Source organism: Macaca thibetana, chromosome 2 (assembly GCF_024542745.1).
Source record: "Macaca thibetana thibetana isolate TM-01 chromosome 2, ASM2454274v1, whole genome shotgun sequence".
Taxonomy (NCBI): domain Eukaryota; kingdom Metazoa; phylum Chordata; class Mammalia; order Primates; family Cercopithecidae; genus Macaca; species Macaca thibetana.
This window is the reverse complement of record NC_065579.1, coordinates 61,316,949-61,334,142: the sequence shown is the minus strand read 5'-3', so window position 1 is coordinate 61,334,142 and position 17,194 is coordinate 61,316,949. Positions and strand designations below refer to the sequence as shown.

The following is a 17,194-nucleotide window of genomic DNA, read 5'->3' as shown; positions in this document are numbered from 1 at the left end:
CCACTGGAAAGTGTTTCTCAGTTTTTTGAAGTAGTTTTAGAAATACGCTTATTAAGCAGATCCAATTTTTTAATTTTTAATTTTTATTTATTCTTTTTGAGACAGGGTCTTGCTCTGGAGTGAAGTGGCACGATCATGGCTCACGGCAACCTTGACTTCTGGGCTCAAGTGCAGATAGCATTTTCATTACAATTTGTTTCCTCATGGACTTTTTTCTTTTTCTTTTTGGTGGTTGTTTTCACTGGGACTTCACCCAGTTTAAACAATCACAAAAGTAAAAAGAAGATTATTGCCTCAACTACACAACCAGCCAACGAGAGTTGGATTTGAGGAGGGCCAAGACTAGTGGCCCATGAACTTCCTCAAATTCTAGGCACAGTGTTGATATGTGCATTTTTCAGGGAATAGGTTCCCTGGCTTTTATTATCTGATTGAGGAAACTGGGGAATTCCTTAAAAGGGGGAAGAACCACTATGCGAGAAATGAGTCATACATCTGATGTCTAGTTGAAGCTCCAGATGTTTCTGGATTGTAAAATAAGTGAGGGAGAGCCCAGAATATCCAGAACATCTACATTTAAACATGAATGCAAGGCTGGGGGCAGTGGCTCATGCCTGTAATCCCAGCACTTTGGGAGGCCAAGCGGGGAGGATCACAAGGACAGGAGTTCGAGACCAGTCTGGCCAACATAGTGAAACCCCGTCTCTATTAAAAATACAAACGATTAGCCGGGCATGGTGGTGGGCACCTGTAATCCCAGCTACTCAGGAGGCTGAGGCAGAATCACGTGAACCCAGGAGGCAGAGGTTGCAGTAAGCCGAGATCGCGCCATTGCACTCCCACCCAGGTGGGACTCCATCTCAAAAAAAAAAAAAAAAAAAAAAAAAAAACATGAGTGCAAATAAACATTACTCAGGTAGTTGAATGAATCCCATGTGGATGATCGGTGCCCCCATTTCTTCTGGATTAGATCTTGGCATTGAGAGATGAAGTTAGTACAGAGAGCCTGGGTTTCAGTGTTAGACAGAGGTGAGGTAAAGCCCTGGCTTATTAGCTGTGAGACATGGAGTAGGTTCCTTCTGAAACTTCAGTATCTTAATCTTCCAAAGTGGAATAAGAGGACCTAATTCATAAGGCAGCACGAAGACGTTGTTGTTATTTTTGTAAATAGGAGACAGCTTCATCTAGATCGTTAGTAACTTTGAGGTCCACCTAAGCATTATGTTGGTCCACATTAGACAGTAAAGTGGCCACTACCCTAGAGGTTTCAGCCAAGCAGCGCTCAATGGATGTCGATGATATTTCTTTGGAAATATGCCCCGCATCATTTGATAAAGTCACAATCAGAAGACAAGAGTTTAAATGATAGCAAAGAGAAGGACTGTTGTATTCAGCTGTGAGTACAAAAACCACTTTCTATAAAGTAAAACTCACTACCATCTATTGATGCCAGAGCCTGCCCACTTTGTACAATGAACTCTTCTCAATCTTGTGTGTGCTTGTGTGTATTGGGGTGAGTGGGAGGTGATAAGAAAGTATCCTGTTTAATTCCAAAGTCTTTACTTCAGGAAGGTGAGGGACGTTTGGGGAAATGTTCTGCTCGAGTGGTTTTCAAGAATCAGAAACCCAGACCAGCCATCAATGTAACTTGTACACGGCTCATCGAGAAAAAGAAAAGACAACAGGAGGATTACCTGCTTTACAAGCAAATGAAGCAACTGAAAAACCCCTTGGAGATAGTCAGCATACCTGGTATGAATTGGCATTTGGAATTTCTATATTCAGGAATGTATGTAATAACTAAATCTTTAATAGATCATTTAAGTTTTTATCCCTAAAGTGGCACTTTCATTCAACTGAAGATTGTGGTATCCCTCATAATTTAAACAAAACTCAGAGGTATCATCTTTCTGTTCTTCATCTCTAGTCCAATGCAGTAACTCCACCAACAGTATGTATCCCTTTAATCTCCTCATTTTCGAGTCAGGCATGGTGGCTCACACCTGTAATCCCAGCACTCTGGGAGGCCAAGGCAGGCAGATCACGAGGTCAGGAGTTCGAGGCCAGCTTGACCAACATGGTGAAACCCCGACTCTACTAAAAATACAAAAATTAGCCAGGCGTGGTGGCCCACAGCTGTAATCCCAGCAACTCAGGAGGCTGAGGCAGGAGAATCCCTTGAACCCAGGAGGTGGAGGTTGCAGGGAGCTGAGACTGTGCCACTGCACTCCAGCCTGGGCAACAAGAGCAAAACTCCACCTCCAAAAAAAAAAAAAAAAACCTCCTCATTTTCCATCCCAGAATGAGGGGTACAGTAAGAACTGAACCCCCAGGTAAGAGGTACAGGATTTTGAAATAGGATATGCATATAGGGGTGCTGTTCTCTGGGTTGAGTCCAGGAGCTGAGATGACATCTCTGTTCTTGGCAGTGGCTTTGGAAACTTTAGACGACAGCCTCCAGAGCCTCCACTCTGCTCATCACAGCCTTGTGCCCTAGGGCCGGGTGAGCGCTCTCTGGGATGCTGCAGGGGAGTCACGTTTATCTCATTTCAGGTCAGTAGTTAACGGGCAGTGGTGCTGTCTCTAACAAAGGAGCCCTGCCCTCTGAAGTGACTCAGCTGAACTGAAGCAGAGCTCATTTGTTCCTGCCCTCACCAGAATGTGTGGGCAGCAGTTGAGACTCAGCACTTTTACTGGCAAATCCAATTTTCAAAACCACAGAAGTCATCTCTGGCCTTGCTCTTGGGTATTAAGCTTGATGTCTGACCGCAGCAGCATTCATCACCCCACCCTCTCCCACAGTTCACTCATTTGCCCAGATTCTGTGGCAAACCCATGTCAATACTGGAGGCTCTGCAGTCTCCATTCCTGAATGTCTCTGTTCCCCATCGATTTACTGAGATGAAATGTCCTTAAAAACTTCCAAGTGGAATACTGCTTCTTGCATTTCTAAAATTCTGAACTCTGAATGATTCTCACATGATAGTTATCTGACAACTCGGATCAAATCCTGTGCTTAGGAATCAAGGGGAGCAATTAAAATCTCACGTTGTAGCAGAATTTGTTTATATTTAGTATTGCTTGAAATAAATGAGCTGATGACTGATACTTATAAATCTATACTTATTTAGGGATTGTTTTCCTTTAGTTGGGAAAATAGGGCTTATCTATACTCCTTCATACACAAATTTTAGAAATTGTATTGGATCTTTTCTTTGAATATTTGCCACAGGATCATGAGATTTTAGACACTCTTTAACAGCGCAGGTTAACTGAATTATGTTTAGTTAATAAGTCCTGTATATCCATAGGGGCCATTCTATAATAATCTAACTTAATGTAGCTACTGTGAAACTTCAAAAAACTTTTTAATAGGGGGCAACTTTTCATCAAAAAACTTGTAAGTTTTGCTGTCATAGTAAATTTGGCAGAGACATTTAATGGTGCTATCTATAGCTTGTCTGTGTATGTAAAATTACTTAAAACCAAAAAGGTTTGGTTTTAGATAAGGTAAATTTTCCCAAGTTCAAATCTCAGGGGGGCCGGGCGTGGTGGCTCACGCCTGTAATCCCAGCACTTTGGGAGGCTGAGGCAGGTGGATCACGAGGTCAGGAGATTGAGACTATCCTGGCTAACACGGTGAAACCCTGTCTCTACTAAAAACACAAAAAATTAGCCGGGCATGGTGGCGGGCACCTGTAGTCCCAGCTACTTGGGAGGCTGAGGCAGAAGACTCGCTTGAACCCAGGAGGCGGAGGTTGCAGTGAGCTGAGATTGCACCACTGCACTCCAGCCTGGGCAACAGAGTGAGACTCTGTCTCAAATTAAAAAAAAAAAAAAAAAAAAAAAAAAAAAAATCTCAGCAGATTCCTATTCAGTATTTAATCAATCCAAGGCATTGGACTGTTGTAGTACAATGGATAAGTGTAAGTGAGAAGATCTAATCCATTTTGGAATATCCTTGCTCCACATTTTTCCCCCCTTGAGTTGTCTGCTTTTTATGAGTAAAAGTTTCACTTCTAATGAATTTGCAAACTTCCTAGTGATGAATCCAAGTATACTACATACAGAGTGCAAGACTGAAGACCTAGGAATAACCAGCTGAAGTTGTGTCTGTCAAAGTGATTCTACAGCAGTGTTGCCAGCACTTATCCTTTCAAATGTTCTCACTATTAACAGTATTTAGTATAATTGATTTATCTTCTAGGGTCATGGGTTTTGATTTCACAAATCTGAACTCACAGCAGCACCATAAGATAGAACATGTGATGATGAGTTGGATCAAGGAAGTTTTCAGTCAATGAAGACAGGAATGATGGGAAACCTCTTAACAGCAAAATAAGCAAAAGAGTTTATATCCAAGATGTTGAATTCAGAGTCTTGTATTACATAATGTTCTGAAGTTCTAATGGTTCAGCTCCTCATAGCAGTGAGGAAAAACAAATTCATTCGTGAAATGCTGATATTCTTGTCAGGAAGTAGAAGTCCAAAACACACTTTCTACAATAACATCTGTAAAAATAGTCACAGCTCCCTACTGATTACTTATCGTATGGTGACAGGCAAAAATGACATTACCAGGTTAAATAAATTACACAGAAAAGCCAGTGAAGAGTACTGAAAAGTCCTTAGTTCCAAGTATGAAGGCACTTCGATATTAACAGGAAAGCATTATGGAACCAAAAAACTTACATGTCACGTAAGGGTGATATGATGACAATGAAGGGCAACAAATACCTTTTGCTTTATTCTCAACAGGTATTTTCTCCTAAAAGATTTCTCCAAGTGCTGAGCCCTCAATGCTGCTATTTATTTCTAACATCTTACTGCACTCCACAAGACAGCTGTGTTGAAGCTTTTCCATTTTGTCAAGGCCCATACCCCAGCCTCATGCACTTTCAAGAGATAGTCTTGCCTCCTGCTTTACTGAGATTGAGACATTTGATTCTGTCATTTCTTCCCACCTCACAAAGTTGCTACATCTTCCCCAACCCTCTCTTTAATTCTAAGACTCCTTTTATTTATACCCTTGGTTCTAGTTTATCTGGTTCTTTCATAATTTTGCCCCATCAGTATCCTTCCCACCTTTAGAACCTTCATCAACCAGTTCCTTCTCTTGTCCTATAAAGATCGTCAAGATCAGAGTTCTGTTGACCAGTTTCTTCATTGACCCATCACCCCCTCTTTTTCTTTATTCTGTCCACTTGTCAAAAGTAGATTCTATACACATTGCCACATCCTCAAACTCTTCCTATTTGGCTTCTACCCTATGTACATAAAGGGACCACCCAGATCACCAAAAAGCCTAACCACCAGATCTTGCTTCTTATCCTTCTTGATTTATCTGTAGAACTTTTTTTTTTTTTTTTTTAGACAGAGTCTCCCTCTGTCCAGTGTGTGGTGGCGCAATCTTGGTTCACTGCAACCCCTGTCTCCTGGGTTCAAGCAATTCTCCTGCTTCAGCCTCCCAAGTATCTGAGATTACAGGTGTGTGCCACCATGCCCAGCTAATTTTTATATTTTTAATAGAGTTGGGGCTTCACCATGTTGTTGTTCACAAGGCTGGTCTCCAACTCCTGACCTCAGGTGATCCACCCACCTCAGCCTCCCAAAGTGCTGGGATTACAGGCGTGAGCCACCATGCCCGGCCTATCTGTAGCACTTTACATCATCCACCTTCATGACTTTCTTGACACTGTATTTAATACACCTAATAACAAACTCAACTTGTTTTCACCCAAAATGTTCCCACTTTCTGTCCTACATTTATTTAATGGTATTACTATTCTCCTAGAGTTATCCAGAAATTTTGGTCATTATCAACTAATCTCCTAACATTTAATAACTTGCCATTTCCTATCAAGCCTGCATTCACAAAGTATTTTGGACTAATCTTGTCATCTCCAAATCCACTGTCACCATCCTTCATGCCTGGGCTTCTCCCTGAAACCACCGCACCCGGCAGTCAAAGTCATCTTCCACACTTACTACTCAACTGCAGTTCATACCCACTCTGGCATCTCTGCAAACAAGGCCTTTCAAAATCTCCTGCCAGTATACTGTATATTCTATCAAGACCAGCCACTTAGGCTGCCCCTGCCTGGTGCCTTCCTACCTTCACATGCTTGCTTTCTCACTCAGACCCCACACACATGACAGCAATTCAAGGCCCAGCCAAAATCTCATCTCTGTGAAGTTTCCCCCAACCCTCTCCAGCCCAAAGAAACCTGTCCCTTCCCTGCTGTCCCTCAGCTTTCTGATCCTCCCTCTCTTAAGGAATGTATCAACTATAACCCCACCATGTCAACATGTGGAGGGTGGGGACCCATCTTGGTATCCTTCACAGATCCCAAGAAATCAATGAATGCTGTTTGAATTACCTCCGAGTACAAACCAGCCAAGTTCTACCAATACAGAAGAGAATTTATGCTAAGGATTACTTTACCCAGAAGGATTAGTTTCCTAATAAGCTTGTTAGTATTCCTCATGTATTGTGCTATTATTAGGCCTTAATATAGTATCCCTGCAAAACTGCGTAAAACGATGGTTCATGAATAGTCATCTCATAAAATTTGAGCTCCTAAAAGTCACAAACAGTAATTTATTAGTCACTGTATCCCTAACCTCTCACGGTGTCTAATATTGTGTAAGTTTTAATAAAGATGTTTGCCAAATTTGAAAGATTTTAGGTCCGAAAACAATGCCACAGAAAAAATCCACCTGATTTCTTCACGTGTTAAACAAGAGTGACAGAGTTGCTGCCAACACATTGATTAGCTTTAAAGCGAATGACCAGAGAAGCACAAAGATATTTTGGTAGACTAGGAAGCAAAGACCACCATCACATTCACTGTAGACCTAAATCAGAAGGTAAGGTTTGTATCAGTGAATATCAGTGATAGATTTTTCAACCTAACTAAAAATGCTTCTTGGCCAGCACAGTGGCCCTCACCTGTAATCTCAACACTTTGGGAGGCCATGGCAGGAGGATCGCTTGAGCCCAGGAATTCAAGGCTACTGTGAAGTATAATTGTGGCACTGCATTCTAGCCTGCGTAACAGAGCAAGACCCTATCTCTTAAAAAAAAAAGCTTCTTAACTAACAAGACTTAAGTTAAATTGAATGTCATCTTTGAGTATTCAGTAATGAGTATGCAAAAGTCACTTTAGCTGCTAGGTGCGAGACAGTTGGAAGGAGAAGACTGAAATCTGAGAGATTTGGTAGCAGACTGTGGCCGTGGTCTCAGGGAGAAGCAGCCCAGGCCTGAAGGGTGGTAGCAGTGGGTTTGGAGAAGACATGATAGGTCCAAGATACTTTGTGGACATAGGCTTGATAGAATGTAGGCTTCGTAGCTCTTATTTTTGCATGTATACAGTACAGCAAATGGCCATTGATTTATAATAGATTTACTCAGTTTGGCAAGTTGAAGAATATAAATCTACATACTAACATAGAAACAGATACAAACAAATCACATATCTGGCTCAAGGTCTTGCTGTGAGAGAGATGACTGCTATGACTAAGTTTAAACCCTATTTCATTTCTGTAATTTCTGAGATTTTGTCTTAAAAATGCATTAATACAAATGTGCTTTTTTGTCTCTTTCAGATAATCATGGACATATTGACCCCTATCTGAGACCCATCTGGGATTTGGCTTTCCTTGGAAGCTCTTACGTGATGTGGGAGATGACAACACAGGTTTCACACTACTACTTGGCACAGCTCACTAGTGTGAGGCAGTGGGTAAGAAAAACCTGAAAATTAACTTATGCCGCAAGAGTTACAATCAATGCAGTCTCCTTAGACTGAATTCATGTGAACTTCTAATTTCATATCAGGAGTTTTAATCACATTTATTTCAATAAATATTTGAGTTCATGCAATGGGCCAAGTATTGTTTCAGGGGCTGGGGATACAGTTGCAAACAAAGACACAACGTTGCTGCCCTCATTGAGATTAATTCTAGTGAGAGAAGAGACAGTGAACTAATAAATAAATATGTATCATAGGATGGTAAATGCTATGAAAAAAAAATTAAGTAGCCAAGGTGGAAGGATCATTTGAGGTCAGGAGTTTGAGACCAGCCTGGGCAGCACAGCAAGGCCTCATCTCTGCAAAGAAAATAAAAATTAGCCAGATGTAGTGGCACATGCCTGTAGTCCCAGCTACTCGGGACACAGAGTTGGGAGAATTGCTTGATCCAGGAGTTGGAGGTTGCAATAAGCTATGATTGCGCTACTGTACTCCATCCTGGGCAACAGAGTGAGATGCTGTCTCTAAGAAAACCCAAAAAATGAGGTGGGGAACAGGGAATGCAGGGTATTGACAGAATTACTACTTAGTCTGAAGTAAGGCTAATTTGAGCAGAGGTGACTTTGGAGTAGAGGCCAAAGGGAAGTGAGGGTGAGCTGAGCCCTGCTCCCGTAAGGAAAGAGAATGTCAGACGGAAGGAGCTGAGGCTGCAAGATTCACGTCTTTGAGTAAGCAGGAAAGGATATGATCAATCCAGATGATCTCAGGAACACAGAGGGTTCACCTGGAGGGAAACAGCGGTGCAGATACTGGTAAAAGGACAGACGGATATCAGGGTGGGAGTTTGTGGAAGTTGTATTCTAACTGCTTTGTCTTCTCAGTGAAACAGGAGGCAAAGTCATTAGCTGAGAGCAGGAGAAATAGCAGTGAGGCTGGTGTGGCTGGAACTGAGTGATGAGGGGAGCATGCCAAGAGACAGATCAAATGGAGGGGGGCAAGTGGACAGCATCAGTTCATGGAAGACTTTGCAGACCATTCAAAGAGTCTTGTCTTTCACTCTTTTACCCATTAGAGGGTTTTTACCAGAGGAGTGACATGATCTGACTTACAATAGGATCATTATGGCTGCTATGTTAAGAACAGACAACAGGGAGATAAAGGAACAGAAAAACCAGTGAAGTGTTGCAATATTCGGACAGGTGCAGTGGCTCACACCTGGAATCCCAACACTTTGGGAGGCCAAGGCGGGCGGATTATTTGAGGTCAGGAGTTCAAGACCAGCCTGGCCAACACGGTGAAACCCCATCTCTACTCAAAATAGAAAAATGAGCCGGGCTTGGTGGCGGGTGCCTGTAATCCCAGCTACTCAGGAGGCTGAGGCAGGATAATCACTTAAACCAGGGAGGCGGAGGTTGCAGTGAGCCGAGATCGCACCATTGCACTCCCGCCTGGGCTATAGAGCAAGACTCTGTCTCAAAAAAAAAAGAAAAAAGTATTGCAATATTCTAGGCAAGGCCTGGCGCTGGCTTGGACCAGGGTGGTAGCAATGGGGCTAGAGAGATGTTTGGATTCTGGCAGATTGACAGTATTTGCTCATGGGTTGGATATGGATATCAGAAATGAGAGGAATTAAGGATGATTTTTAGGATTTTGGCATAATTGACTGGGAGGACAGAGTTTTCATTTACCGATTGAGGAAGCTTATAGCAGGAACAGAATTGAGGGAGAATTATCTTGATTTGGGGCATTCTAAATTCTATAACCAGAGAATCTGTATAATCATCTGGACAGAAGAGTCTAAAGGTCACAGGAGAGGTCTCAGCTGTAGTTGTCACCATATAGTATTTAAAGCCACAAGACTGGATGAGATCACAGGTAATGAGTGTAGACAAAGAAGGTAAGTTATGTAAAGGATTGGATCATGGAACACTTCTGACTTAAGCAGTTGGAGGTATGGGGAAAAAAAGTATTTCAAGGATGAAGACTGGCTGGTAGTATTAAATGCTGCTGGAGACTCAAGTAAGATGAGGACTGAGAACTGCCCATTTCACTGAGCAACTGGAAGTCAACAAATGGAGAGCTTATCAAAAGCCCTCTCACTGGCACAGTGGGGACAAAAGCCTGATTGGGGTAGGTTCAGGAAAGGATGGGAGGAGAGGAGAGGAAGTGGACATTCCATCCTTTCAAGAAATTTAGCTATAATAAAGGAGAGTAAAAGGAAGGAAGAGGACTATAGCTGGACAATGGGTGGGCATAGGGCTGAAAGGGTTTTTTCTTTGTATTTTTTTTGGTTGGGAGACGTAACAGCATGTTTATATGTTGATGAGGAGAAGTCCGGCAGAGAGAGGCAAAGTAGGAATTGCATGAAAGAGAGGGAAAAGTTAGAGTTACTATCTTTGAGTAGGCAAGAGAGGATGTGATTAATCCAGATGATATTAGAAACACGGAGAGTTCACCTAGAGGGAAAGCAGGAAACAGTGGCCCAGTCTAGGAGGGCAGATATCAAAGTGGGATCTTGTGGAAGCTCTATTCTAACTGCTTCTGTCTTCTCAGTGAAAAAGGAGGCAAAGTAATCAGCTGAGAGCAGGACAAGAGCGAAGGTGTTGGGAGTATCAGAGAGGCAAGCTGAACTAATCATAAGCACCAATTTTAAAAATTTGTTTTGTTCATAGGTTCACCCATGGATGGATCATCAGTGAGTATCTTCTGAGTACAGGATTTACTCAGCATTAAGTCATCATTTTTAATGCCAATAATAAAGTTTGGTTTGCTTTCCAAAGACCACATGTACAACACACATCAACTAGAAACCTAGATTTTGTCTTTACTTATCAAAATGAACATGTCTTTTCCCATATAGAACGCTTTTAAATAGAAATTACCATCTAATTGATTGTTGCCACATAACAAGTCAAGATATGGTACCAGTTCTTTTGCTAGATAAGTTTCTATCTTTTGCTACATAAGTTTCTATCTATTTCTGACACACTCTTATCTACCAAGATAACCACACCCTCAACAAGAGGCTTTTACTGTACCTGATTTTAAAGTTAGGGGGAAGAGGTTGTTTTAAACATAGAAAATAGTGTCAAGATAATACAGAACTAATTGTAGTAAACGTGAGAGGAAAACAATAGGAATAGAGCAACACATTGAGATAACGAACATGTTTCCCTTTCTTTTGCAGTTGCATATGACACATTTTTACCACTAGGACATACTAGGGTACAAAAAATAGCAGGTGTATTTCTCTCCCATTCTAACCAGTCTTTCATGTCCATCATCTGTCCACTAATAAGGCTTAACCAAATTGCAAGTAGGAAAGTGAGGACATATGTGTAACTAGACAGTTAAAAAGCAGAAATGCAGGCTGGGTGCAGTGGCTCACGCCTGTAATCCCAGCACTGTGGGAGGCCGAGGCAGGCAGATCATGAGGTCAGGAGATGGAGACCACCCTGGCTAACACGGTGAAACCCTGTCTCTACTAAAAATACAAAAAATTAGCCAGGTGTGGTGGTGGGCGCCTGTAGTCCCAGCTACTTGGGAGGCTGAGGCAAGAGAATTGCTTGAACCCGGGAGGCAGGGATTGCAGTGAGCTGAGATTGTGCCAGTACACTCCAGCCTGGGTGACAGAGCAAGATTCTGTCTCAAAAACAAAACAAAACAAACAAAAACAGAAATGCAGAGGGAGAATGCTCATTGAGTTAGAGTTTTAGATTTTCTTTTTTCCCCCCTGTGATGTCTGGGTGTTAGATAAATAATAGTTGAATATGCAGCTGACTTGCTGGGTCACCCAAGGCAAATCATTTCTCTCTTAGGGCCTATTAAATGAGGACTCACAAAGGATTGAAGTGAAACTAACACAAATTTAAATCCCTGGAGCAATTAGGATATTTGGTTTCAAGGTTGATATGCATTTCAGCTTAGAGTTCTCTTAAAGAAAAGTATGTACATATGCACAAAGATTTTCAAATTCTGCCAATGAGTGGCCACTAAAGTCTCCTGTGACCCTTCACCAAAAGAAGCAACACAAGCAACAAGCAATGATTTTTTAAAAGACACTATGAGCAGAAGGTCTAAATACCATTCTGAGAGACTAGTAACAGGACACTAGGGCTGAGAAAGCCAGTATGGCACGGAGGCAGGAAGTGACTGGAGGTGCTCTTGGCCCAAGGTAGCTCAAAAAAAGTATAAAGATGATAATTTTTCCAAAAACTTTCTGGGTGGGAATTACTATCTCGATACTCAGGGCTAATTTCACCTTTTAATCAATGTGTAAAGAAGTACAAGCTTATAAACTCACAGCCCCACATGAATAAGGCCTGAGGGAAGTGTGCAAAAAAAAAAAAAAAAAGGACTGAAATACAAATATAAAGTAAGACCCATCTTACTGGCACAACACTTTCCTTAGAACTGAAGAATAGATGTCATTCCCAATACTATGAGGACTGTGCCAAGAACAAGGGATATTTGCTGGCTAGGGAAAAAATGGATAAGCCCATACCTTTAGCCTTTAACATGAATTGAGAAAAGTCAAGCTGAGTATTGCTCTAACTCTTATCAATCAGTACCAGATTTGTAAGCATCCCAAACTGTCTAACCTGCAGCACATCACTATCAGTCAGCTCATCTTCACGTTACATAGAAGTCTCCATTAGCCAAAGCTACATATAGAAACCATCCTATCTACCTATCTATTATGCTGAAATCTACTTTTGATAACTTCTATTACTAACTTAAGCCTAATTTTTCCTACTAAAACCACCCTGGTTCTATTAGAGATCCTTTGCTCCCTTTTGGGGGAAGCAGGGTGGAGGGGCAGGGGGTGGGCTGGGTCATGACCAAGTAAAAGGGAACAAACAAAACACTTCCAGTCTGTCTGCAACAAGATTAAGTGCTGAGTTACCAGGAAATGTAACAACAAATCATCATCCATTTGGGCCACAAGATTTGGCACTTGTGATGATCTGAATTGAAGCCAAAAAGATAATTTCTGAATAATATTAAAAATAACGACTTCTTGGCAGAGCTTGACATGGGGAGGGCAGTCTGATCTTGGCATCCTTTGCCAGGCTGGGATGTACAATGTCCTCTTATGCAGTTTTTTAAGAAGCTGTGCTTTTGGTTTGGTTTAAAGGTGGTTCCTCCTAAAGGAGAAGGAATCTATAAAAACAAAAATGTAAGGGGATGTTTCAATAACTTTATTGAGGAAGTTCTCAGTCAAATGATATAGGGTTTTACCAGCATTATCACGACTCACATTTTTGTATTTAAAAATGGGTAACACTCTTCTTGTGCTTTTACCAAAATAGTCTGTCAAATGGGGCTGGAATCCTAACATTTGTTTTAAGCTCTGCCTCTTTTTTGCCTCACTGGAGACTGCCATGATTTCCTTCCGAAATGCCATTTTCAAAAGCAGAATAAGGCATTGTTCTCAATAAAACATTTTAAGTGTATAAGTAAAACCAATTTTTATATTTATTATTATTATTATTATGTTAATAGAGATGAGGTCTCACTATATTGCCCAGGCTGGTCTCAAACTCCTGTGCTCAAGTGATCCTCCCATTTTGGCCTCCCAAAGTGCTGGAATTACAGGCATGAGCCCCCATGTCCAGCCTAAAACCAATTTTTAAATCATAAAAATACATGGTAAACAGTCAAGACTTAAAAAATAGTGCAGACAGCACAAAAGTCTGAGATAAATATTCAGCTGGTGTGGGACATCTTGGGATAGATAACCATTTCCTTCCAAGGTCAAGACAGCCACCAAATGAAGGTCTAACAAGGCTAAACACACCTTCAAAGCGACAATGCCAGACTGATCACTGGAACCTCCAGTAACTGTTCCCTTATGAAAGAAACACTGAATTTTCTCTCATGAATTCTCTGACTTTGCAGCTTGTGCCTCAGATGTTTGCTTTGAACATTTGTGGGTACACTGTGAGACAGGAGGGAAACCTACTGAGTACTGCCAAGAAAACCATAGAAAATGCAGTTGATTTCTGATGTATCCAGGCCCTCTCCTGTATCTTCCCTCCAGACTTCCTCACCTACTGGAAATTTCATGGCTTGTAAAAATCTCCATCAATGTAGGCAAAGGGGAGACAAAACTTTTTTTTGGGGGGGGTGGGGATTTGCTTTTTTGTATTCTTTAGTAGTCTTAATACAAACCTGGTAATGTAACCAAAATGCAAGTGTAGTCACTTGCTGCTTGCAGAATCCAATTCACAAGAGTGAGGTCTGGTATAAAGACGGTGACTTTATTCCAAAGCTAGCTTAGGGGAAGAAGTATAGGCTCCTGCCTTTAAGGTATTGTTTCCCTTTTGGGACAAAAAACAAGGGCTTTTAGAGGGGGAGCTGACATAAATGGCATGCAGGGGAGGGAGTGAGCAGTTGCAGGGTCTGTGTGACTCTCTTGGGTGCCGTATCTACCGGGTGGTAGAGCTGGTGCCATTGTGGGCAGAGCTAGATTGTAAAATGGCCATTATCTCAAGATACTTGGACGAGTTCCCTCGTGGGCCTGAGATTGTAAATTGACTGTTGTCTCATGAGGCCTTCTCCTGGTGGGAGAGAGTTCCAGCTCTCGAGCTTTGAAGTGAGCACATACATAAGCTTGCCATGCAGGGAGTGTCTGGTAAAAGGGAAGGTAAAGGTTATGATTCCATTTCTAAAGAGCTAAGCAGGAAGTAGAGAACAGGGGGAATAGGTGGAAAGAGAAAAGAAAAAAATTGTTTTTTAAGTAACTCATTCTTTCTCTTAGAAAAATGGAGTACTCAGTTATAGTAGGAAAAGACTAAAATTATAATCCAAATTAAGGTATTTTTAAAAAATATTCTTTCTTCCATTTTTACTAGTGAACAGATAAGCACTCTTGCAAAAAAAAAAAAAAAAGGAGGCGGGGAGGAAATGTCAAAAAAAAATACAGAGTTGGTTTAGAGACTAGTAAAATGTATAGAAACTATGTGAATAAAAGAGGTGAAGACAACTGCCTGCCTACTGAAAAATATCCAATGCGCTGGTTTTAGAAATACTGTGGTATAGCTTCATGTTGGTATATATGAAGAATGTGGATGTTGGAGTCAGTAGATCTGGTTGGAATTCCCATTTGTCACTTCCTAGCTGTAACCTCATATTACCTCTCCTGTAAAACCAGGCTTATAATACATAGATCGTAAAGGAGAATTAGATGAGAACATGTGGAAGGTGCCTAGCACAGAACCCGGCCCATGGTAGGCCTTCTAGAATTACTGGTTGCCCCTCCCCTTGTCTTATTGCCTGTCATATCAGGGCTAATATATCATCTTGAGGTGCATATACAGTATCAAGATCATTAAGGTTGTTAAAAAAAAATCTCCCTATTCCCACAGACTTCAGTCTCCATCAAAAAAGTGATAGACATTCAACCAGACTTTCATATAACTCAGTGACAAGACAAAAATGAGGATCCATGACTTCCATATCTTGAAGCAAAATACTACCAAAAACCCTGAGGCTGAAATCTAAAAGGCAGTAGGAGACACAAGGCACCCATTCAAAACAAGAATGTATTGTATAGTTATTACACTAAATACCATCATATTTATTACACTAACTCTTTTTTCTCCCTCTAGAAAACTAATGATGATACAATTGATTTTGATTATACTGTTCTACTTCATGAATTATCAACACAGGTAAAACATAAAATTGTATGTAGAATTGTTTTTACCATAAGTTTTTGCAGATTATAGTATTTTATAACTCTTATTTCCTAGGAAATAATTCCCTGTCATATTCACTTGGTCTGGTACCCTGGCAAACCACTTAAAGTGAAGTACCACTGTCAAGAGCTACAGACACCAGAAGAAGCCTCTGGAACTGAAGAAGGATCAGCTGTACCAACAGAGCTTAGTAATTTCTAAAAAGAAAAAATGATATTTTCCAACTTCTTAAAAAGTGACGATACTAGCATAAATCATTTTTCTGGTAAAATAGCTAAGGTATAGATCTTCGAACAATTTGGGAAAGCCTATGATTACAAGTAAAAACTCAAAAATTCAAAGATGTTGGTTTTTTGTTTGTTTCTCAGTCTGCTTTAGCTTTTAACTCTGGAAGCGCACGCACACTGAACTCTGCTCTGTGCTAAACAGTCACCAGCAGGCTCCTCAGGGTTTCAGCCCAAAAATGTAAAACCTGGATAATTAGTGTATGTTGCAACGGGATCAGCATTTTTTTTAAACTGCAAAAAATTATGGTCTCATCTCTGAATTTACATTTCTCATTCTTTTGAACATACTATAGCTAATATATTTTATGTTGCTAAATTGCTTCTAGCATGTAAACAAAGATAATATACTTTCGATGAAAGTAAATTATAGAAAAAAAATTAACTGTTTAAAAGGAACTTGATTATATTTTATGATTTCAGGCAAGTATTCCTTTTTAACTTGCCACCTACTTTTACATAAATGTTTACATTTCTAAATAATGAAATGTGTTAAATGTTCTCATGGAGATTTGTATACAAAGGAAAAACTTGTGCTTAAACTGGAATTAAATGAAATGGTAACATTGCTTAACTTAAATTTTACAAATAATAGAACATCTGTCTCACCAGATAAAGCTGTCTGCAAACATGCATCAAAACGAACACTGATGTAACTGAAAGTATATTAAATATTTACATTTTCATTTACAAGGACAACCTGGACCGAGTGTTGGCCTAAGTAATTTATAAAAGCAAACACAGTATATACATAGTACACAGTATGTACTAATCAAATCCAGTAGAGTATCTCCTTAAGGCAGGAGGAATTGATCCAGGAAATGTTGTCATCATTTGCCTCTGAAAACTAGTATCACTTAATGGAATGTTTATGTCGGTGTGTAAACCAGGTTCTGTAGCCAGTAATTGATTAGGAAATAGGAGCCTTAAAATATACCAAAATATTACTTTTAAGTGTGCACTTTTAGACAATCAGAAAAGTTTATACTAAAGAAGGCATGAACTCATACAAAATAAAATAAGCTGATCTAGTTTATATATTTTTCTACTTAAAACCCTATGCTTTGCATTTATCTTCCCAAAATCCAGCTGATTTATAATTTAAAAAAATTTTTTTTTAATTAAAAAAAAACGGGCTGGGCGTGATGGCTCACATCTATAATCTCAGCACTTTGGGAGGCTGAGGTAGGAGGATCACTTGAGCCCAGGAGTTCATGACTAGCCTGGACAACACAGTGAGACCCCATCTCTTTAAAAAAGTTTAATGATTTAAAGATTTGTGGCTGGGTGTGGTGGCTCATTCCTGTAATCCCAGCATTTTGGGAGGCCAAAGGCAGGAGGATCACTTAAGCCTAGGAGTTCAAGATCAGCCTGGGCAGCATAGTGAAATACAGTCTTAATTTTAAAAAATACATATATATATATAAAAAATAAAGAGTTGTAATTATTTGGA

General features: G+C 40.5%; 1 protein-coding gene across 2 annotated transcripts in view; it reads left to right on the top strand.

Moving 5' to 3' along the window:
- Positions 1 to 16,224, top strand: part of RARRES1 (retinoic acid receptor responder 1) — a 36,752-nt gene extending 20,528 nt beyond the window's left edge. Inside the window, exons 3-7 of one of the 2 annotated variants that reach the window (XM_050779888.1) lie at positions 1,569 to 1,752; positions 7,609 to 7,745; positions 10,427 to 10,449; positions 15,368 to 15,430; positions 15,512 to 16,224. In XM_050779888.1, the coding sequence (XP_050635845.1) occupies positions 1,569 to 1,752; positions 7,609 to 7,745; positions 10,427 to 10,449; positions 15,368 to 15,430; positions 15,512 to 15,518 (414 nt within the window). In that variant the 3' untranslated portion in view covers positions 15,519 to 16,224. The remainder of the gene's footprint in view (positions 1 to 1,568; positions 1,753 to 7,608; positions 7,746 to 10,426; positions 10,450 to 15,367; positions 15,431 to 15,511) is intronic. The other variant, XM_050779887.1, reaches the window with a different exon arrangement.
- The last annotated feature ends 970 nt before the right edge of the window (positions 16,225 to 17,194 follow it).